Here is a 21,058-nt window from a genome sequence, read left to right on the forward strand (position 1 = left end):
AAGAGGAGCTAATGGATTTCTTTTTTCTCTTTCTTTCCAAGGGAGAGAATTCTGTATCCATAGATGGAAAATGTAATGATTCTACCCTGCTTAGCAACTTGTTGGATGAGATGAAAGAGACATTGTCCAAGTGCTGAATATTCCTTACAAAATACTCCAGCGACAAGAAACACACCTAACGTGTAAAGATGAGCAGACCCACGTGTTAAGTTTCTCCCTCGTACGCATGTACTATCCTGGGGCACGTGCTTTTCAGTTAACTCCACCATTGTTTGCAGTTTAGACATTTTAAGGCTGTATGTTACCTTTTTATTTCAAAACTTTTTACGAACTGTGGTGTTAACCCTTTTTAGCCCAAAGAGATCCTGATGACATGACTGCAGGAGGGAGGGAGGGATGGGTGAGGCGCTATTTATTCAGCAGCTCGTGACGATCCCGTAAACCTTGCCATCTGCGTGGGACGGTGGACTGAGCAGAACTTTATCAACAGTAGCACAGAGTCTGTCGCTTGTGCTGATTGCCAGGAAAGGCGGACTTGATCCTTAGCCATGGAATATGTCTTCAGGGCTGCTATAGTCGATGTATATTTCTAGCAGAGGCTGGTGCTGGACCTGAAGGCCTCTGTGTTGTTTTTTTTTAATATGATTTATTATTATTATTATCTCAAGATCTATTGTGATCAGCGTATAAACATCCTCTGTCTCCTTGAGCTAATCCAAATGAGCCCTGTGAGAACTAGGATGGTTCAGTTTCTGTTTGTAGTAGTTGCCTTGAGCCTTAACCTTCTTTTAGTGACAGGTGAAAGAGTAGAGAGTGAATGCATGAAACAGGCTGAAAGGGTTACTGTTTGGTTCTCTGCTTCTGTTGACCACCCGTGCACGTGGAGTCTGTCACGCCTCTCCGCTTGGAGCAGTCTCTGCTGATGTGTTTTGTGAGTCCACTGAAATTTCACATTCCGGAAAAGTTAGGGTGTAGCAAGAAACTGGAAATCCAAAGGGGTCTGTTCCTGCTTTTTTTTTTTATATCATTTTGCTCACCAGCGGAGGTTGACCACTACCAGGTTAGAGAAAGGCCCGCGCGTGTAATCCCTTGCACTCTGAACAGTTTGCAGACACAGCCCGGTCCCCTCCCTCTGTGCTGTGGACTCGGAGATGCCGCGCTGTCTCGGTTGTCCCCGTAGCTCCCGGGGCCCTGCCCTCACAGCAGCGGGTGTGCATTCAGCAGCACCAGTGTGGCGGGGTCCCTGCGTGGCGGGGTCTGTGAGTGTCTGGGTCCCTGCAGCAGAGCTCTCCCTGCCCAGTGGGCAGGAGGGTGGGCTTGGGGAGGAGCTGCACACTCGTCTCTGCAGGAGGTGACGCTGGGGGGAGGAGAGGGAGAGTCTGCAAAGTGGAGCCCATTCTGCACTATTGAAATTTTGTGGAATCACGGACTGGAAAGGGGCGTCACTGTGTCCTTCAGAGATGCTTAGTTGATGTTCTTCCCCCAAATCTCTTGCTTTTGATTCCCCCTCCAGTTCTTTCACTTGCTGTTCCGTACCCAGCAGACTGAGAACGCACTCGAACGGTTTTGCTTTGAGGCACAGGTCAAGAACTGTTTGGTTGCCGTTACCGAAAGGGTCCCCAGCGAGGAGCTGGGTTGCTCTGCACTTCTCCAGCACCGCCACCACTCCGACATGGCCAGCGGGCATTGCCGACCCCGCACTAAAACCCTGCGCAGGGAGCAGGATGAAGCGTTCATCTGATCCTTTGGGTGAACATCCTGTACCGTAAGCGTGTCTTGGGCTCTTTCCACTCTCCCCACGTTAGGGTGTTTTTGCGAAGGTGCTGCCCTGGTTTTATTGCTAGGACCAGCTTTGTCCTCTGACCGCCCTTGTGCGCGGCAGGAGTTTGTCTGCAGCAGGCTTCGCTGCCGGTGAAGTGGTAAGTTTTGGTGTTGGTCAGCCTCCCTTGGTTAGCCAGTTTGTGTATTAGGAGCTGAACATGTTAAAATTGTCTTAAAGGATAACGTTCCTCAATTAGTGTTTTTTTTAATTCATGGATGAAAACTGTCACTTTAGCATGTAGAGTCTTCTCTTACAGAATCCTGTGCAGTGATTCTAGAATTTTGAAACTGTATGGTGTGTTACATTCACAAATTTATTTGCTATCAACATTCCCTTAAAAAAAAAAAAAGAAAAAAGGAAAACAACATACCACAAGCTGCTGTAATGATTTTGTGTCAAGATGATCCAATAAACTTTCAAAACAAAGTTAAATTCTTGGCTTTGTAAATAGTCCTTTTATTAGACCCTTCCAGTTTGTATGGCCCCACAGACGTGAGGTGGATGCGCCCCAGGTCTGAACGCTCCTGTCTGGCGGAGTTAAGAGGGATCTTGTTCCAGAAGCTCTGGAGGAGGTGAGGGGTCCTTTCTAACCCCACTGCGGGGGGCGGGGGGTTTTATTGACTGGGGACTGGTGTGTGTCGGCGAGGGGAGCTCTGCCAGTCCTGTGTGCCTGCCCCCTGCACGTGTGATGGACCCGCTCTGTCAGCGCAGCAGCTCCAAGGCGTGACGTACATGAGCAGAAAAGTGTAGTGAGGGAGACTGGAGTGATGCCGTTCTTCATCTCTTGTATTTTAAACTGACCTGATTTTTACAGGCACCAAAGCTTTGATTCCTGCATGTTGTGATGAACGAAGTGGTCAGACTGTCGGGTGTTAATGTTCCTTTGGAAGGCAGCATCGCAAGCAACAGTTGTCACTAATGCAAAAATTGCGGGGAAAAAAGAATTCCAACAACTTCAGTTATAGCTACATGGTTTTTTTGGATTGCAATTGCAGCTAAAATCTCAGCGGTTGTGAAAACCTGAGCTCTGGTCTTAATGAGATGTCTGGAACCTGAAGGACAGAGATCAGCCACTTCTGTCCTCCTCTCAGCCTGGCATCCAGTACAACTTGTGATGGAAGCACGGTGGTGGCAATATGAGGATGAAGGCCCTGTCACAGCAGGAACAGAGACAGTTGTTCTTGCTGGTGCTCCTGGTCGTTGCCAGTAAGACCAGAACCCGTGAAAATCATCTCTTGGGACAGAAAATACCCAGGACTGTGTGGTCAGGAGGTACCAGCTCTGCACCGAGAGGCTCCCGTGGCTTGCGCTGCCTTCCCGAGTGGCCCCGTGGTTGGTAGACAAGCTCCTGCTGTGGAAGGAGGGAGGGAAGGACCAGGTCATTTGTTCCCTGCATGTGGGGCGAGCCCCGTACCCCAATCCTGCGCTGGCCTGCAGGGAGCTGCCCACTTGCTCTGCTGCACGGCGGGGCTGCGCAGACCTGTCGGGATGAAAACGATGACAGACCCCGTCTGTGCCAGCGCACGGGGAGAAACCCAAACCTGGGAAGCACTTGGAGTGAACATGGAGTGGTAACGAGCTTACAGGGCCGCTGGCACTGGGTGCTTCTGGCTTCCAGCAGCCAGACAGGCTCTTGCCCTGCTCTCTGCGCTTCAGTTGTGTCAGAATTCACTGAGCAACTGGACGGAGAAAATCAGTCCTTACCCAAGTGTACTTTTGCCCACAGTATGTTGGGAATAAGCACCTAAAAGAAACAGTGCTCTGCGCCATCCATGCAGGGAAAGGAGAGGGCTGCCGCCGAGGCTGGGGCTGCAGCCGTTCCATGCTGAGCCTTGGGCAGAGCAGCATCTCTTCCTTGGAGGTACCAGCCCTCAGCAGCCACCATGCCGGAGCAGCTTCCCCAGCTCCTCCATGGGCAACAGCCATTCCCTGTGCTGGGGCTGCGGCCGCCGGCTGCCCTCGGGAGCATCCCCGCTGCCGGAGGCCCGGACCAAGGAGCTGAAGCCGTCGCCCCTGGGTGCTGTCCCACGCTCCCGGGCTGGGGGCACTGGGAAGAGCGAGCACCGACCTCCCCGTGGTGCCGGCACGGGAACGACGGAGCGCAGGATGCGAGGGGCCGAGGGAGCTCCGCAGGCCCCGGGGAACGGCCGTGCTTCGGGCACCGCTTGGCTCTGGGCTTCCCAGGGACTTGGCGCCTGCGTTTGGCTTCCCTTGTTCTGACGTCTGCGAAAATTTCCCTTTGAAGCAGCAGCAGCAGCTGCCTTTTCCTCTGCTTCTCCTTTTTATGACTTTAAACTTCCAAGTGTGTGCAGATGGCGTCAAACCGAGCCGGCTCCAACCATGCTGGGGCCAGAGCTGGATCCAGCTGCGAGCTGGCCGGGCTCTGCCTGGCTTCGCCCTCTCCCCGTGGTGCCAAGGCCCCACGCCAGCTCCTGCCCTTGGCCAGGCTCCAACCCAGCTCTCCTGGGCTGGAAAGGAGGAAAATGCGGGAGTCAGGGCAGCGCAGGGGGGGAAGATGCTCCAGGGAGGATGAGCGCAGGGGTGCAGGGGTTCTTCACAGCACCCTGGGGCCCCCGGCATGGACGGGGCCCGCGTTCCCGGGCTGTGGGGTCTGGAGCCAGCCCTGCCCCTGACCTTATGCCGGAGCTGCTGCTCCGTGAAACCTGGCTGGACCCGGGCCCTATCCAACCTGGATTTAATTTTTGCTTCATATTTCTGAGCATTCCAGCTGGTTCCAGAGCCACCTCATCACACTTTTCCCTCCCACTGTCTTGAAAAAAATGCTGGCAAAAGCGTCCCCAGCTCCCGGTGCTGGTGTTGCTGCTGGGCTCCGCAGCTGGGCTGCACCAGTTTGAAGGGGTCGTTTAATGCCCCCGAGGGGCCCAGCAGGAGGCGCAGCGGGGGCTGCAGCGCCCGGGCTGGGGTACGGCCACGGTGCCACCGGCTGCGCCTCCTCCCCAGCTCCAGAGCAAGAAAAATAATAAATAAAAAAACAATAAAGGAAAAGAAAAAAGCAAAAGGGGAAGGGAAGGGGAAGGAAAAGGAAGGGGAAGGAAAAGGAAGGGGAAGGAAAAGGAAGGGGAAGGAATGGAAAGGAAAAAAGGGGAATGAAGAGGAAAGAAAAAGGGGAAGGAAAGGGAAGGAAAAAAGGGGAATGGAGGGGAAAGGAAAGAGAAGGAAAAAAGAGAAAGGAAGGGGAAAGATAAAGGGAAAGGAAGGGGAAGGAAGGGAAAGGGGAAAGAAAAAGGGAAAGGAAGGGAAGGAAGCGGAAGGAAAAAAGGGGAAGGAAAGGAGAAAAGGGAAGGGGAAGGGAAGGAAAGGAAAAAAGGAAAAGGAAGGGGAAAAAAATGCAAAAAGGGGAAGGAAAGAAGTGAAAGGAAGGGGAAAGAAAAAAGTAAAAGGAAAGGGAAGGGAAATAAAAAAGTAAAAGGGAGTGAAGGAAAAAAGTAGAAGGAAGGAGGCGGAAAGGAAGAGAAGGAAGGAGATCGAAGAAAATAAAAGAGTAAAATAACTCAGAGTAGAGAAGAAAACAGAGTTCCGCAAAAGAGAGCAGAGTTTAAAAACTCCAATCAATAACTGTCCCCGCAGCGCTGCCCGCCCCTTTAAGAGGAAGTAGGGCCGGCCGCCGGCGCGGGGCCACGCGGGAGAGCGCGCGGCTGGCGGGCGGGGGCGGAGCGCTGCGGCCGCGCGAGGGGAGCCGCCTCCGCGAGGGCCCAGCGGCGACCGGCGAGGTGCGGGGCGCGGGGCGCGGGCGGCTGCTCCTACTTTCTCTTTTCTTTTTATTTGCGTTATTCGTGGGGGTTTATCCGCGGGGGGAAGGCGAGGGGCTGCGGGGGGGGGCGGCGGCGGCGGCTTCTCTGGGCCGCGCCCCGACTGAGGCCTCGCTGTGGGCGGGGGGGGGGGGTCGAGGCCTGCTGGGACAGCAAAGTCCTCGTCGTGAGGGGAGAGGAACCCGCGCGGAGAGCTGGGGCTGCGCCGGCCGCGCCGTGCCGTGCGGGCTGGGATCCCCGTGAGTTTGTTCCGTCTCTTCCCCCCCCCCCCCCCCCCCCCCGCCTTCTCCGGCTGCGCTGAGAAATGGCTTTGCCGTGGGGAAAGCGTGGGCCGGAGGGTCAGCCGCCCCCCCCCCCCCCGGGGTTCAGCCCCCCCCAGTCTGTGAACTCCCTGGGGAGACGGGGGGGGGGGGGGATTCTCGGCTTTTTCCCGGCGCTGTGGGGGCTGCCTGGGAGAGCTTGGGCCGCTGGGAAGCCGACTGCCGCCCTGCTCCCCTCGCTGGCTGGGAGGGGGGGAACGCGACGCTTGCGGCAGCTGCCTCCGCGCTGACGGTCTCGACGCCTGTGAAGAAAACTGCTCCGGGACGGACGGACAGACGGACGGACGGACAGACGGACGGACGGAGAGGGCAGGGAGCCGTGTGGGGGAGAGGAGAGAGGGCTTCGGAGTTGTCCAGCGTGCGGCACGGGTGTTGGGAGGAAGCGTCTCTGGCGTGGACTCTGGTCTAGCGAAAGGCAGGAGCCCCCCTGCTCCTAGCCTGAAGCTGAAGAGCGGCCGCGCTTCCTCGATCTCCATCCCTGCTTTGTTTAAAAGCGCTTCCCGGCCGGGCAGTCTGCTGCCAGGTTGCGGGCCCCGGGGATTTCTGCCAGGAGAAGTAGGGTTTCCCCAGCCACCTGCTTGTCCCAGTCCCCGGGGCTTTGTCCTTGCACTCTGCTTCCTTGCCGAGCTGCCGCTCGCGTCGAGCTCTGTGTTTGTCTGTCGTCGTTTCTTGGACTGTAGATCCCATATTTTAGATTCGCTTTCTGTCTTAGTCACGCGCTTGTGAAGTTATCGTGGGCAGGAGGGCGAGCTGGTAACCTTTTAAAATTCCCGGAAAGGGAGGAGAGGAGCGCTCGGTGGTGCAGCAGAAGAAACGGGTGCTGTTGGTTTGTGCTGAGAGGCCGAGTCGAGGTGCCGAGCAGGGAGCCGGTTCCCGGTGCCTGGCTCACCGTTCGGGATCTGGGATCACAGGATCCCAGCATGGCAGGGGTTGGTAGGGCCCTCTGTGGGTCACCCAGCCCAACCCCCTGCCAAAGCAGGGTCACCCAGAGCAGGCTGCACAGCACCGCGTCCAGGCGGGGCTGGAATATCTCCAGAGAAGGAGACTCCACAACCTCCCTGGGCAGCCTGGGCCAGGGCTCCGTCACCCTCAGAGTGAAAGGGATGTCATTTTGGCCTCGGTACTTGGGGCTGCGCAGCCAACTGTGCCGTCGTCAGGGCTGGAAACGGGCACTCCTGCCTGCTTGGCTGAGGCTTGGGGAGCCTGAAGCGTCCCTGGCATCCGGCGCGCAGTCCTCCTTCGGGACTCCGGCTGTCCAGCAGCACGGGAGCGGCTGGCCAGATGCTGCCTGGGCCACGTTTGGCTCCAGCGTGACCCTTTCGTTGGTGGGATGCAAAGTGCCTCTCGAGCCGGAACGGTGCAAGGTGGTCCCGTTTGTGGAGGCTGGGTGGTGCTGGCGTGTGCCGTGTTTTGTGGCTCGTGCTCCACTGTAAAAGAGCCAGGGATCTCTGTGGCCGCAGTACAAACGTTTCCCTTGTCGGCAGTGAAAGCGTGTGGGGTCAGAGAAGAGAGATTGCAAAACCTAACCAGTGCGGATCTGAGAAAATAATTGCCCTCAACTTCTGAGTTTTAATTTCTTGTAAGATGGGAAAGTATTTTGTGATATTTGAGCCATAAACGCTGCTGTAAGTGGATCCCTAACCCGCTTTGCTGGAGGTTTAGGAGCTTATCTTTAGAAATGCCTAATATCCTGCTAATGCTTTCGGTAACGAGTGCACCTTAGGCTGCGTCTTTACCCTCCCTTTTCCAGGTGCCCCTGGGAGGCAGAGTTATCTGCGGCCCCTGCTTCCCTCCCTCCGGAGCTGGTGTTGTGCTGAGAGTGCTGTTCTGCGCCCGAAGAGATGGGCAAACTGTTGCTCCGAGTACAGAGAGCAGCCGAGGAGGAGCGAGGAGGAATGGAGACAGCAAAGGCCAGGAAAAAAAACCACTTCTGTGAGTGTGCAAAACCAGCACAAAACAAATCCATGGCGCTGCGGCAGCTTTGCCTTCCTCCAGAAGAGGCTGGGTGATGTCCCTTGGTGCTTGGCTTTGGTGTTGTCGAGGTGATTTGGGAAGAGGCAGCGGTGGTGACGCTGCCGGACGTCGTCCCGTGCTGCCCAGCGCAGGGCCATGCTGCTGCGGAACCATCCTGCCGCGACTGCGCTGGGTGCTCGCCCTCGGCTGCGCGGGACTGCGGGGCTGAGCTCCCGGTGTCGGTGGGCTTGGGTGCGCAGCGGCTGCGGTCACTGGCTCCGAGCAAGCCCCGCGAACAGCAAACAAGCCAGAGCCATCCAAAACCTGTTTCAGTTTGAAGCAGGAGCTGAGTCAGGCCCGTGACTGCGCTGAAAGCCACTGTACATTTTTTTTCTTCACCTTAACTCCAGGCTTCTCCTGGGGCTGTGCCTGGACCTTTTTGCTTTCTTCTTCTTCTTCCTCTCGCTGTGTGGCGGGAGGTCTTGTGATGTGGTTAGTCTCGAGGTGATCTCCTAGCTCCACATCAGTGGGCGCATTCCTCGCCTGGAGACAAGCGAACGTGGTGGGTTACTGCCATGTCTCCTCGTGGAGGGGAAGAGCGAGCCTCGTGGGCATCTGCTTCCGCTGAGAGACAACGCTGCTTTTCTTCCGAAGGCATAATGTTAACGTGGGAGGAGAGGTGTCTGTCGGTGGGGTGAGCCCTGCCGCGGGAAGGGCTGGCCGTGGGGCCGGCTCGCGCTTCGGCTCCGTCCCCGGGTGAAGGAGCTCATAGCCCTGGCACCTCCTGTGATCGCAAACCTGTCGCCGCGCTGTTAAAACACTGCCGCTTGCTGCGGTCGTTTTACCAGCCCACGGCAGAATTCGTGCTCCAAACCGGTGTTACCTTGCTCTGGGGTGGGGGCAGATCCCAAAGTTAGAGTGGAATAAACTGCTCTTGGTTCAAAAATATCCCTGCCAGGGAGGGCGATAACGTGGAGCCTGCAAAAGCAGGAGGAAATGTGTAGCTGGGAGCTTGGGCTTGAGGAATGTCACCCTGCCCCTTCCGAGCCCTGTGGTGGGGGCAGAGCCAGGCTGGAGGAGAGCGAAGGGCCTTCCCGAAGGAGCCGGCTGCGAAATACGGCCCCTCAGACCTCAGAAGGAGAGTGCTGCTCGCAGCATGCCGTCAGCCGCCCACGGCCTGTGGTTTATCCTAGAAATATGCGTCTGTGCAGTTAACTTTTCTCCTGGAGTCGTGACCCGGCTTGTCCGTGTAACGCAGCGTCTGTGGAGCCTGCAGCAGGTTAGCTCTGCCTCTGCATGCAGCCGGCGTCCCGGCGTGGAGGTGGGAGCGGTGGAAACCTGCCACGGCCGCCGCAGCGCTGACATTGCGACGGATGCAGATGTCACGTAAGAGGCAAGACAAGATGGCCTTCCAACCGGCGATGCTCAGGGCTCTGGTAGCTGCTCCTGCTACGCTGCCGTCGTTGCTAGGCTTTCAAATGGAGATTTTTAAGTTGCAGCATCTGCTGTCTGGCCTTCCCCTTTTGGGGAATGAAAGTAGGAGGGGTGACCTTTTGCAAAAGTTACTTTCTCGTGCGGCTTTTCCACCCTCTGGGGAGGATGCCTGGAAGGGGACAGCCCATGCTGGAACTGCAGTTTTCTGGTGTGCAGAGTTTGAAGGCGGTTCTGCCTTCCCTCTCTCCAGCCAGAATCACAGAATGTTGGGGGTTGGCAGGGACCTCTGTGGGTCACCCAGCCCAACCCCTGCCCAAGCAGGGTCACCCAGAGCAGGCTGCACAGCACCGCGTCCAGGCGCGGCTGGAATATCTCCAGAGAAGGAGACTCCACAGCCTCCCTGGGCAGCCTGGGCCAGGGCTCCGTCACCCTCAGAGGGAAGAAGTTCTTCCTCGGGTTCAGCTGGAGCTTCCTCTGCTTCAGTTTGTGCCCGTTGCCCCTTGTCCTGTCGCTGGGCACCACTGAACAGAGTCTGGCCCCGTCCTCCTGACCCCCACCCTGCAGATATTTAGAGGCATTTCTAAGGTCCCCTCTCAGCCTTCTCTTCTCCAGGCAGAACAAGCCCAGCTCCCTCAGCCTCTCCTCGTAGGAGAGATGCTCCAGTCCCCTCCTCATCCTCGTAGCCCTGTACTGGACTCTCTCCAGTAGCTCCTCATCTTTCTTGAACTGGGAAGCCCAGAGCTGGACACAGTACTCCCAAGGGTGCTCCGTCCTGTGCCCGCCTCCGTCAGCACCCACTTACGAACCCTGCAACCTCCCTCCTGTCATCGCCACGGGGTCTGGATTGCAACCTTGAGCTTGGTCAATGGCATGCCCATAGTGGTCAGAAAATGGTGGCCTGGGCTTCGCGCTGGGCACGGCAGCGGCTGGCAGCAGGCAGCTGCCCGATGGGCTCTGCCAGAGCTGCTTGCGTTGCGTGGGTCTTCTCCCAGCCCAGTGACTTCATTTAATTAATGACTGAATTTCACAGGGCTTTTCCCTTTATTAGATAAACTAACTTGACTTTAAAATTGGTCTGAATGTGTGGCCTTTCAGGGGTGAAAGAATATACCAATTGACGCCCAGCAGAACTATTTTTGGGTCTTTTATTATGCTGTTTCCTTTTCTTTTGTATGTGTGGCGATGCGGCTGGGCTCGGCGTTTGCGCGGTGTAGAGGCGTGTGAAAGGCCTGTCCTGCTCCTCAGCGAGCCGCGTGCCGGGAAGCACCCGGGAGAGGCTGTGTCCCCCGTGTCGGTGGAGTTTCTGGCCTGGGAATTTCCACGTTGTGCAGCAGATTGAATACACGGGGGGGACAGCGATCAGCGGGACTTTCTTAAAACTTTGTGGTGAAATACAAAGGGCTCTCTGTTTGGCTAAACCTTGGGAATTCAACATTTGAAATGTGTTTCTGAGCGGCTCTGCGAAGTTCGATGCGAAGGCTGCTACTAAAAGCGGTTTCAGAAAGAAAAACGCAGATATCGTCCAGCGGAGCGACAGAATAAGGAACGTGCCGCGTCGCTCACCCGCCCTGGGGCCTCGCTCCGCTCCTTTGGCTTCGGAGCAGCGTCGGCGAGCGCGGAGGAGAACCGGGGAAGGGCGATGGTGGAGGTGGCACCGGGCTGCTGGGCAGCTGCTCTCCTGTGCAGCAGCGTGGGGCCATCTCGGAAGGAGAAAGCGCGGCGGTGGCCTGGATCCGCTCCGCTCTCGGCACACCAAAATGCGGTTCCCATCTTGGGTTTTACAACTGAAAACACACAGCCCCTTCGCCGGGCGGGAACACGATGGCAGAGCTGATGGAGGGGAGCGATTAGCTTTTGGGAGACAGCTGGCAGCGTGGAGGTGCCGCCTCGCCAGGGTTATGGATGGCCGGGCGTGCCTGCCGCAGCCGCGCTCGGCCTCCTCCTCTGCTCCTCGCTGGGCCCGAGGCAAGCGCGGGGACAGACCAATGCTTCTCATATCATAAATCCAAAGAGCAGCCGGAACCCTGGTCCCGCCAAGGCGAGCTGTGCTGGAGGCTGCTGGGCTGGCTCGGAGGTGCAGGGCCCGGCTGTCGTTAGTGCCAGTCCAGCCCCGCTTGCCCGAATTGGTCTGATCCTCACTCTCCGTGTTGAAAATCTCTCCTTTGATCATAGAAAACCAGGATGGTCTCGTACCGAGAAACCGAGCTAGCGCAGAATGGCCGTGGGAAGGTATTTGTGAAGGGGCAGGGGGGAGTGATGGAAAAAATGTGCATGCGTGTGTCCACCTGTGCCGGTTCGCTGCTCGGTTCTGAAGCAGCTCGGCCTCTCGGGCGTGCTCTGTAACTTCGGTTTTTGCATGAAGCGCTCGCTGTGTCTGAGACGCGGTGGCTGCTCGGTGAAGCACGATACCTGCTTGATAAATCTGGTATCATGAGATTTATTTTGGCACGAGTGGTTTTGTTGGAAGCCGTCGCCTCAGCGATGGCGCTGGTGGTGAGTAAGGATGCTGAAAACCGTGCGAGAGGAAGGCGGGGGTTCGCTGCTCCCCGCTCGCTTCTGGGGAGCCGTGGGGACAGGGTGACAGGCACGGGCTCGTCACCGAAGGGCTGCCGCTAGCCGCAGCCGCAGAGGTAGCTGGGCTGGGCTCGGTGGGAACGCTGAGCAGCCATCCCGTGTTGGCACCGTCTTGCAGGACGGCAGCGCGGCTTCCTGAAAAGGAAACGAGAGCCATCGGTCATTTTGAGAAACGCCTCGCTCGCTGGGGTTTGCCGCAGGGCTTTCGCAGCAGCGAGGCAGTGGGACACGAGCCGCCCCGGCGCTGGGGTCACCGGGGGGGAAGTGGCCGCGCGTCTGAGCCCCCCTGGCCGGCGGGAGACTTCCGGCTGCAGCTGCGCAAGAAACGGGACCTTTTTTTCCCCCTCCTCTTTTGAAAAAGGAAGCTCTTTGCCTCAGCGCCTACGAACGCTCGTAGGAGTTGCAGAGACGGGTGAGCCGTTGCAGGAGTCATCTGCCGAGGCCAGAAACGCAGGTAGGAGCTTGCTGCTGCGCCGGGTTGGGGATTTTCCCCAACCCCAGTGTTGTCAAACCCCTGCTCGGTGCTAGCGGGGAGCGCTGGGTGTTGCTGGGAGCAGTTGTGGGACTCTGGAAGAGGGTTTTGGCTGTTCTGCCGCTGCGGGGAGGGCAGGATCCAACAGGAACGTTGCTCGCACCCGGAAGGCCTCGGGACGTGGCAGCAGGCTCCGAGGGGAGTCGGTTCCCCGGGGTGCTGGGGGAGGTGAGTGTCTCTCCTTTTCTCATACCCACTCTGAGCGGCGTGTAGAAGTAACCAGGAGCTGGGGAAGCAACCGGGCTCTGCCCGGAGCCTGGTTTTAAAGTCAGGCAGCGCTGCGTGATCCGCCGTTCCCGGCGAGGGAAGAGGGACAGCGGAGCCCTGCCCTGGCTTGCCACCAGCGCTGGGACTGGAGCTGCGGGACAGGGAGTGGGGGGAGAGCAGGAGCTTTCGGGCAGGGCAGGGAGGGCCAGGCCTCGGCAGCCCTGCCCGGGCAGGCAAGTCGCCTCCTGAACCCGCACCACGCCGAGCCGCTCCCCTCGCGTCCTTGGGAATAGCGGAGCAGCTGGAGGTTTGTCCGTGCTCCGGACAGCCTGCCGCGGCGTGGGGCGTTCTGCGGCAGTTGTGGATCTCGGAGGGGTGGCCAAGGTCCTCTCGGAGCACCACTGACATCTGCTGTAATCTTGGCTGGCTGCGAAGGAGGAGTAAGCAATATGTCCTGCACGTCTGCTTGGGGAGGATTTTTTTTCCCCCCTCACCTTTGAAGCTTGCGAATACCGTCCGGGTGCGTTGCACGTCCCATTCCCTAATGGTTCCCAGCCGGTCCTTTCTGTCCTGCGTGAAGGCCGTGTCTCAGTGCTGCCCGCGCTGTGACTCCTGCCCGAGGAAGTAGGTGTTGTACGTGTGAGATCATCTTCGAGCAATGTCAGGGATGTTTTTGGTCTCTGTGCCTTTTTCCTTAGGGCTAAATGTTTCTTTCAGCTCAGCTGTTTCTTTCAGCTCAGTTGCAGTCAAAGACCATAATTAAATAGGCTGCATCTGCTTGGGGTCTTAGCTACTCATTTTGCTAATGCCTTCAGACGGATGCTGCTGTGTCAGGCTCCCCACTTCTCAGGAATGAGCTCTCCATAGGAAGAGGAAGTTTGTCTGTAGGACGGGTACTGCCTTGATGCCGCAGGAGCCATATTAAAAGCCTTCTCACCCTGCTCAGGTGACAATTTCTTCTGGAAAATGGTCGGTGTTCGCTTCTTGATGCGCGTGGCCAAGCCCAGGGGATGTTTGGGTTTTTTTTTCCCTGCAGTTTTGCCATTCCATGTCACCCCCTCCTCATCTCTGTGCCGGGCCCTGCAGCCGCAGCCTGACCCCAGCTCGAGAACTCGTCCTTGTCTCGCGGCAGGGCCAGTGCCTGGCTGCAGTCTCGGGCCGGCTCGGATGCGAGCGGAGTCGCTGGAATCGGACAGATCTTACAGAAAATAACCAGGAACAGAGTCATACCGTGCCGAGGATGCTGCCAGTCCTCCGGGAGCCGTGTGGAGGGCGACGCTCGTGCTGCTTTATGGTTTGTTTGTTTTAAAGGACGTTTCTTTCTCCATCTCCAGCATAAGGAAATGATTGCATGCAAATGCATCCCCGGGACTGATTTCCTGCTGGGGATCACGGCAGGCTCGGCACCTGCTGTCCACATTGTTGGTGGCTTGGAGCAGGTCCTGCTTCGGCTCCGGACGTGGCACCGCGTGGAGCGGGCGCAGTCCCCGGGTGCCTCCGCCTCGGCGTTTTGCTGCAGGATGTGGTCAGGCTGTGACACAGCTCTCGGTAACCAAAGCTGCTGCCTCGTGCCCAGACGTCCCCCCGCGGCGTTCGCTACTTCCCCTAACCACGCCTGTGCTGTGGTCACACACCTCCTAAGGACACGTTTTCGGGGGTTTTTCTTCTTTTCGACTCTCACTCAGGGTCGCAGCAGCTGTTTTAGCGTGTGTGGCGAAAGCACGCGTGCCGTGAATTCACCTTGCAGCCCAGAGTGGATCTCGCTGAGCCGCGTTAAAATCGGGTTTTGGTTTCTCCCGACGCGTGTCGTGGCCCGTGTCGCAGCAGGAGTTTGGATCTCTGCTGTTACAGAGGTTACTGAGCCCGTTCCCGCAGGAAAAGCAGCGCTGGGAGATGTCGAGCCTGCTCTTAGTGGGACGAACTGAAGTGGTTTGGGTTTTCTTCCTTGCCATAATTAAATAAGAAAAACATTAGGCCTTGGTTTAAATCTTTCTAATCTTTCTCCGGAGAAGAAGTGCTGATTAGCACGCTGCAGCATCTGTCGGAGACGGGCTGAGCTGCGGCGAAGGTGGTCTTGACCTTGAATTTGGGATTTTCCTGCCAACATTTGAGGGCACAGATTACCTATTTGAACAACACTGTGGCTTCATGTAAACCTAAGCAGATCTCTGCTTGGTGACAGGGATTTGTTTGCCAGCTTCCTTACGAAGTTATGGAAACTCTTTATTTGCCCGATTGGGTAAGGCGTCAGCTGTACTTAATTTCTGTTACTTGATTTGTTTCTCTATCCACCACATATAAAATAATATTTTTGGTACACATTCTGCCCTAAGCTTCCATCAAAGAGCAGCTCGACACAAATTATACGAGGGGATGGATGTGGGAACAAAGGAGGTATAATTAGCTACAGATAAATAGAGCTGTGCTGCTCGTCAGCATCCTTTCAGATCTTAACTTGTGTCTCACCCTCTTGGAGCTAATTCTTTGCCACAGACTGGAAGAGGAAGGTGAGCTTTCCCTGGTCTCCCAGCTTTCAACCAGCCTTGAAGTCAGCTAAACTGAAGTGAAAAATATGTTTATGGTCTGTCTGCACCTGCAGAAGAGGCTGTGGCTGCGCTGAGAGCTGGGGTTATTTCAGGGTACTCTCTTTCCGGGTGCCTGAGCTGCGACTTCTTCTTCTTCTTCTTGTTCCCCTCCCCCCGTTCGTGCCGGGTTCCCAGTGCTACGGCAGCGCGCAGCCCCTGCTCGCCAGGCGCTTTCGTTGGTGTGCAGCTGGCCGCGGATCTGAGCTTTGCTGGAGGTTGGTCGTAGCCTCACCTTCTCGGCAGGCTGATTTGCAAAGAGGTGGGGGGGAAGCGGAGGTGAAAAATCTGACCCAGGTAAAACCAACTTGTAACTCTTGGTGTGTCGGAGCTGAATGGGGGGGTCTCCTTGTTTCTGTGGGGTTTGGGTCTCAGCGTGCTGATGTCGGGGTGAGCGGCAGCGATCGCCTGCAGAGGCCGAGCTGGGGAGGACTGCGCCCCGACGTCTCGCTCTGCCCCTTCCCGTCGCGCCTCTTCCCTCTGGGGCTGGCCCCTCCGGCCCCACGCTGCGCGAGGGAGGCCTTCCAGGGGCGGCTCTTCATTCCGATCCGCTGCAAGCTGGGCTGCGAAGAGGAGGGGGGGGAAGGAAAGCTGGCGTCGGCTTCCCCTGCTGCTCAGATCTGGGGCAAGGGCCCAGATGGTATCCCAGATCTCTTCCTATGGGATTTAGGCAAGGTTTCCTGTTGAGAGCACTGCTTCTAATCGCTGCCCTTCTGTGCTGCCTTGCAGATTGGGACCAGATGAGCAGAGGGAGGTTTCTGTGAAGATCAGAGCCCCGGGAAGTGACCCAGCAGCGCCGCGTCTCCGGCTGTTGTCGCTACGGTCCTGGAAAAGCAAGAAGAGGAGAAGCAAAATGTCCCATGCTTTAAAGCAAGTGTTCAATAAAGACAAAACCTTCCGGCCCAAGCGCAAGTTTGAGCCGGGGACTCAGCGGTTTGAGCTGCACAAGAAGGCTCAGGCCTCGCTCAACGCTGGCCTGGACTTGAAAGTGGCCGTCCAGCTGCCGCCAGGAGAGGAGCAGAACGACTGGGTGGCCGTGCACGTGGTGGACTTCTTCAACCGCATCAACCTGATCTATGGCACCATCAGTGACTATTGCACGGAGCAGTCCTGCCCTGTCATGTCGGGGGGCCCCAAGTACGAGTACCGATGGCAGGACGAGCACAAGTACCGAAAACCCACAGCCCTTTCTGCTCCCCAGTACATGAACCTCTTGATGGACTGGATTGAGGTACAGATCAACAACGAGGACATCTTTCCCACAAATGTTGGTGAGTTTGGGCTGGAGGGCGGAGAGGGGCTGGTGCAGAGCCTTCTGCTTTGAGCTCTTGGGTCCCGTTCCTGGTCCGGGAGATGCCGTTGCATAGGTCACCCACAGAATCACAGAATGGTGGGGGTTGGCAGGGCCCTCTGTGGGTGACCCAGCCCAACCCCCCGCCGAAGCAGGGTCACCCAGAGCAGGCTGCACAGCACTGCGTCCAGGCAGAGCTTGAATATCTCCAGAGAAGGAGACTCCACAACCTCCCTGGGCAGCCTGGGCCAGGGCTCCGTCACCCTCAGAGTGAAGAAGTTCTTCTTCGGGTTCTTCTGCTGCTACCCGAGCAGCAGAGCTAGTTCCTTTGTGCTGCGCAGAGGCTGGCGGCGTAGTAAGCTCTTCTGAGCACTTGAGAAAGTTCAGAGCTCTTGTGGAGTGCTAAAATACCCCGAGCTGTGCCAGATCCCCTGTGGAGTCCTGGATCCCTCGAGGAAAGCCGAGCTGAGCCTAGGCAGCGAAAACAAGAGGCTGCTCTTGGAGAAGTCGGTCTCTGACATGACTCTTGCGTCCTTCATGCTGGACGTGGTCTCCTGACGGACGGCTCTTTCGGAGCTGATTGCTAGCTTGGGTTCGAGGCGCGTGCTCAGCATCGGCCTGGTGATGGTGGCCGCGTTTCCATAATTAGCCTCTTTATTATTACAGGCTGGCGTTAGCTGACTCTGCCCTTTCTAGCTCGGGGCTTCCTGGCGTGCCCTTGGCTGTTTGTTGCAGTGGGGTGGGATGCTGACATGTGCGGGGAGGGAGGGGCAGGGTTTGATCTGTTGCCAGGGTGATGGAAAGGAGAATTTGGCCAAAGACACCTAAACCTGCATATCCAGACGCAGTTTTGTGTACTGGCTTTGGGACAAGGATTGTTGGCTTTTTTGTTTATTTTGTGCTGAGTAAGGCATGAGAACTCAGTGTCTAACGCATGAGGTAAATATGATTGATCCCACCCAGAGCTTTCATCTTCTGGGACGCCAAAGACAAGAGGCAGCAGAGCTCCCTCCCTCCTGCCCCGGCGTTCATCCCGTCGGAGCTCTGATGGGACGAGGTTGGCCTCTGACAGGGACACGTCTGCCGCCTCTGCCACACCGGCATCCGCGGAGCTCTGCCAGAACGCTGCTGAAACCCGGCGTGAGCGGGCAGAGCGGGGAGCTGGGCCGTAAAGAGCCGGTCCTTCAGACAGCTGCAGCGCTGCAGTCCTCCCCGCCTGTTCCTCCGGTCGCCCGAACGGCTGCTGCCTGGCTTTGGCGTTGCTGTTTCCAGCTCCGCTTCTACCAGATTCCTCGCCCTTAAGGCTGACTGACGCGCTGCGGTTCTTGCGGAGCGCTGAAAGGGTCGAACTAATCCCCGCTCCTCCAGAAGCAACCTGTGTGGACTTTAAAGTGTAATATTCTGCGGAGATGGGCAGTTGGCCAGGCCACTCCGCAGCAGGGCCCTGGCTACGCAGATGCCGAAGCACTGCCACCTTTAAAGGGGACCTTAAAGTCTTTCATTCTTAACCAAAGAGCTAAAGACAGACCAAAATACGAGATAACTGTGAGGAGTGAACAGCACCGAGTCTTGCTTTTGGGAAGTTGCTGCTGGAGTGGAACTCGGTCGTGTCTGGTGTTTGTGTAAACACGACGAGTAGGAGTAGAAGAGAGCTCTGTCAGACTGCAGCAGCTGCTGGGAATCTCCGAGGCTGGTCTCTTGCTTTTGGTCGCTGGCAGCGATCGATGGCACGCAGCGCTCCGTCGCTTAAGAAGTCTGTGCTTTGAAAAATCTGATCCCAATGGAAGGGAAGAAGGAGAGGGGAACTGGGAATTACCAGGGACAGAAGCCCTCTGGCCTCAATCAGTCAGTTTTATCAGTTTATTTTAGCCCCGAGGAACTGGTTTTGACTTGGCTGAAGGTTTCTCGTGGTTGTGCCTCTCCTCCCAGGTACTCCCTTCCCCAAGAACTTCCTCCCGGTGGTGAAGAAGATCCTGTCCAGGCTGTTCCGGGTCTTTGTCCACGTCTACATCCACCATTTTGACAGGATCACCCAGATGGGGTCGGAAGCCCACGTCAACACCTGCTACAAGCACTTTTACTACTTCGTGAAAGAGTTCAATCTCATAGACACCAAGGAGCTGGAACCGCTGGTGAGTGGCTGCCTGAGCTCGGGGCACGCGTTGGTCTGTCGGGGTCCGCAGCCGGTGGGGTGGGCTGGGGCTGGAGGGGTCGCAGAGGTCTCTGGAGCGTCCTCGAAACCAGTTCCCCAAATTCAGGCCATCGGTTGGCCTCGCGGTTTTACTGTCGGGGAACTGGGAGTGGGGACGTGCGAGCGCAGCTGAGCCGGGGCCGGTTGGGCATTGGCTGGGGGAAGCTGACTTGTTCCCCAGTGGCCTCCTTGCGTTTCCAGCAGCTGGCTCGCCGTGGCTGCGTGCGCGGCGTGAGCCTGGCGCTGTTAGCCATCCAGGGCGCAGAGGGAAGGGTAGAACCTCCATCCCTGCGCTTACTTCCCATGCTGAAGAGCAAGGACAACACCACTGCCCTCACAAGGAGTCTGGAGGGTGGGACCAGTTAGGCCTGGGAGGTGGTGATGGTGTTTCTAAAGCCGTGAGCAGCAGAGCTGACGTGCAGAGCCGTTGGGCAGCGGTGCCTGGCCGCGGGGGGAGCAGGGACCTGCCCAAACTGGAGCTCTCGGTAGCGTAGAGTCGTAGAATCACTGAGGTTGGAAAAGACCTCGAAGATCAAGTGCAGCTGTCAACCCAACACCCCCATGCCTGCCAAACCATGTCCTGAAGTGCCACGTCTACACGGTTTTGAACCCCTCCAGGGATGGGGACTCCCCCACTGCCCTGGGCAGCCTGGGCCAAGGCCCTGACCACTCGTTCAGTGAAGAAATTTCAGGAAAGCAATAAAGCAGTGTCACCACGTGCCTGAGAAGGGCGTTTCCGACTACACAAAGGTGAGGCTTTCTCATCTGCACCCTCACCTGGCAGTCTGGGTCTTCATTCGTGGTCCCTTGTCTTCTCTGTCCCTTTGGCAGAAGGAAATGACCTCCCGGATGTGCCACTGAGACCAGAGCTTCCTGCGCCCGCCTCGGCGTCTCTCCTGAGGGCTCCGAGTCCCGCTCCTGCGCCGGAGCCGTGATGCAAGCGAAGAACAGAGAGACGCTTTGTTAAAGAAATCTATATATTTTTAATGAGTTTCAATGTAAAACTGTGATGTTGCAGGAATATTTTTTTAAAGATGCTCTAGATAAACTAGTTTTTTATAGTAATTTCTATAAAAAAAAAAAAAAAAAAAATATTTTTGGCCGCTTGGTGGAAATGCTTGCTCTGTGGGGAGGGAGGAGCCGCCCCGTGCTGCCTCTGCCTCGAGGGTCCCCTCTCTGCAGCGGCACCAAGCGAGCCGAGCCGGATGCCTCAGAAAGAGCCACGCGGTGTGTCTGGTGCTGCCGTGGCAGCGGTGCTTCCCTCCCGACACCCATTTCCCACCCGGGAAGGGAGGTTACCTGGGGACCGGGGAAGAAACGCCAGTGTACGTGGATCCCCTGCGGTGCTGTTTGGTTCCAGCACCTCTTGCACCGGCTGCGAGTCCCGTTTTGGGACAGAGCTGCTTTTGTGCTCGCCCTCCGCTTGGCCTCCTGTCCCCGAGGCTTGGCCCTCCTTGCTTTCCCTCTGAAAGAAGCTGACCTTGGGTTTCTTTGGTGGCGAGGCCAGCGCTGCCACCGCTGATGGCGTCCGAGCCGAGCTGCTCCCTGCGCTCAGCCCAGCGGCGGGGTCCCACGGGGGCTGGGGAGCCGCGCTGGCAGCGTTCGGCCGGGCTCACCTGTGCCTGGGGGGAGCGAGCAGAGGGAAGGCGCTGGGGCAGGCGTGGGGAAGCCGCTTCCCCATCTCGTGGTACGCTGACCCTGCTGAGAAGGAACTGGGCTGCTGGCCCTCCGGCCTCGCTTACTGGCGGTGTGGGGGCCATTTTCTGCTTCCCAAGAGGGTACGGAGCCTTCTCCCTCTTCCCGAGCAGCACGGCCCCCCGCAGCCACGCGCGTCTCGTAACCAAAGCTGCAGACCGACGGCCCCGCTGCTGCTCGCGCAAGCGACTCGGCGGCGTGGCGAGGGCTTTGCAGGGCCCTCGAGGTAGGTAGATGGGTCTACCTAGGATCGGAGGGTTTACAGTAGGACAAAAGGTTTCTATGAACAATGACCAAAACGTACCGCTAACCACTTCTTCCTTACAAAGTTTTTCTGTGTCCTGGAATCTCTGTACGTATGTGACTCTCATTTCTCGTACTGTCGGTTGGACGCTCGTACCAATACCACTGTAGTTCTCTGAAACGGAACAATAAATTATGTCGTATTTACATAGCACGCCCCGATTGCTGAATGTCTCGTGGTCACGCGTTCGCCAGAGGGGTTTTATCAGCAAAATAAACAGGGTGTGTTTGGGCTCCCCGGGAAGGCCGCTGGAGTTGCTGAAAGCTCTTGGGCGAGCGCTTCTGGCCGTGCTGCCCTCGGGTTTGGTTCCTCCTGCTCTGGGGGGCCGGGGCTGCCCCCAGCTCCCCGTGCGTTCCCGGGGCCATGGGGCAGAGCACGCGGGC

The 21,058-nt window shown here is 57.3% G+C and overlaps 2 protein-coding genes across 6 annotated transcripts in view; both read left to right on the forward strand.

The window, feature by feature from the left end:
* AP3D1 (adaptor related protein complex 3 subunit delta 1) overlaps window positions 1-2,254 on the forward strand; it is a 45,815-nt gene extending 43,561 nt beyond the window's left edge. The window contains exon 32 of the mRNA XM_075443983.1: window positions 42-2,254. Within this exon, the coding sequence (XP_075300098.1) occupies window positions 42-137 (96 nt within the window). The 3' untranslated portion in view covers window positions 138-2,254. The remainder of the gene's footprint in view (window positions 1-41) is intronic.
* A 3,237-nt stretch (window positions 2,255-5,491) lies between these two features.
* LOC142364485 (MOB kinase activator 3A) lies at window positions 5,492-20,809 on the forward strand. Of its 5 annotated transcripts, XM_075444070.1 has the most exons (5): window positions 5,498-5,553; window positions 7,663-7,844; window positions 15,924-16,465; window positions 18,415-18,617; window positions 19,508-20,809. In XM_075444070.1, the coding sequence occupies exons 3-5, from the start codon at window positions 16,048-16,050 to the stop codon at window positions 19,535-19,537; spliced, it is 651 nt and encodes a 216-aa protein (XP_075300185.1). In that variant the 5' UTR covers window positions 5,498-5,553; window positions 7,663-7,844; window positions 15,924-16,047; the 3' UTR covers window positions 19,538-20,809. The 5 variants fall into 5 exon arrangements, with proteins under 5 accessions (XP_075300184.1, XP_075300185.1, XP_075300187.1 ...); XM_075444069.1 differs by lacking the exon at window positions 7,663-7,844 and having other exon boundaries at window positions 5,492-5,553; XM_075444072.1 differs by lacking the exons at window positions 5,498-5,553; window positions 7,663-7,844 and adding an exon at window positions 5,720-5,831.
* The last annotated feature ends 249 nt before the right edge of the window (window positions 20,810-21,058 follow it).

This window comes from Opisthocomus hoazin, chromosome 27, assembly GCF_030867145.1.
Source record: "Opisthocomus hoazin isolate bOpiHoa1 chromosome 27, bOpiHoa1.hap1, whole genome shotgun sequence".
NCBI lineage: Eukaryota > Metazoa > Chordata > Aves > Opisthocomiformes > Opisthocomidae > Opisthocomus > Opisthocomus hoazin.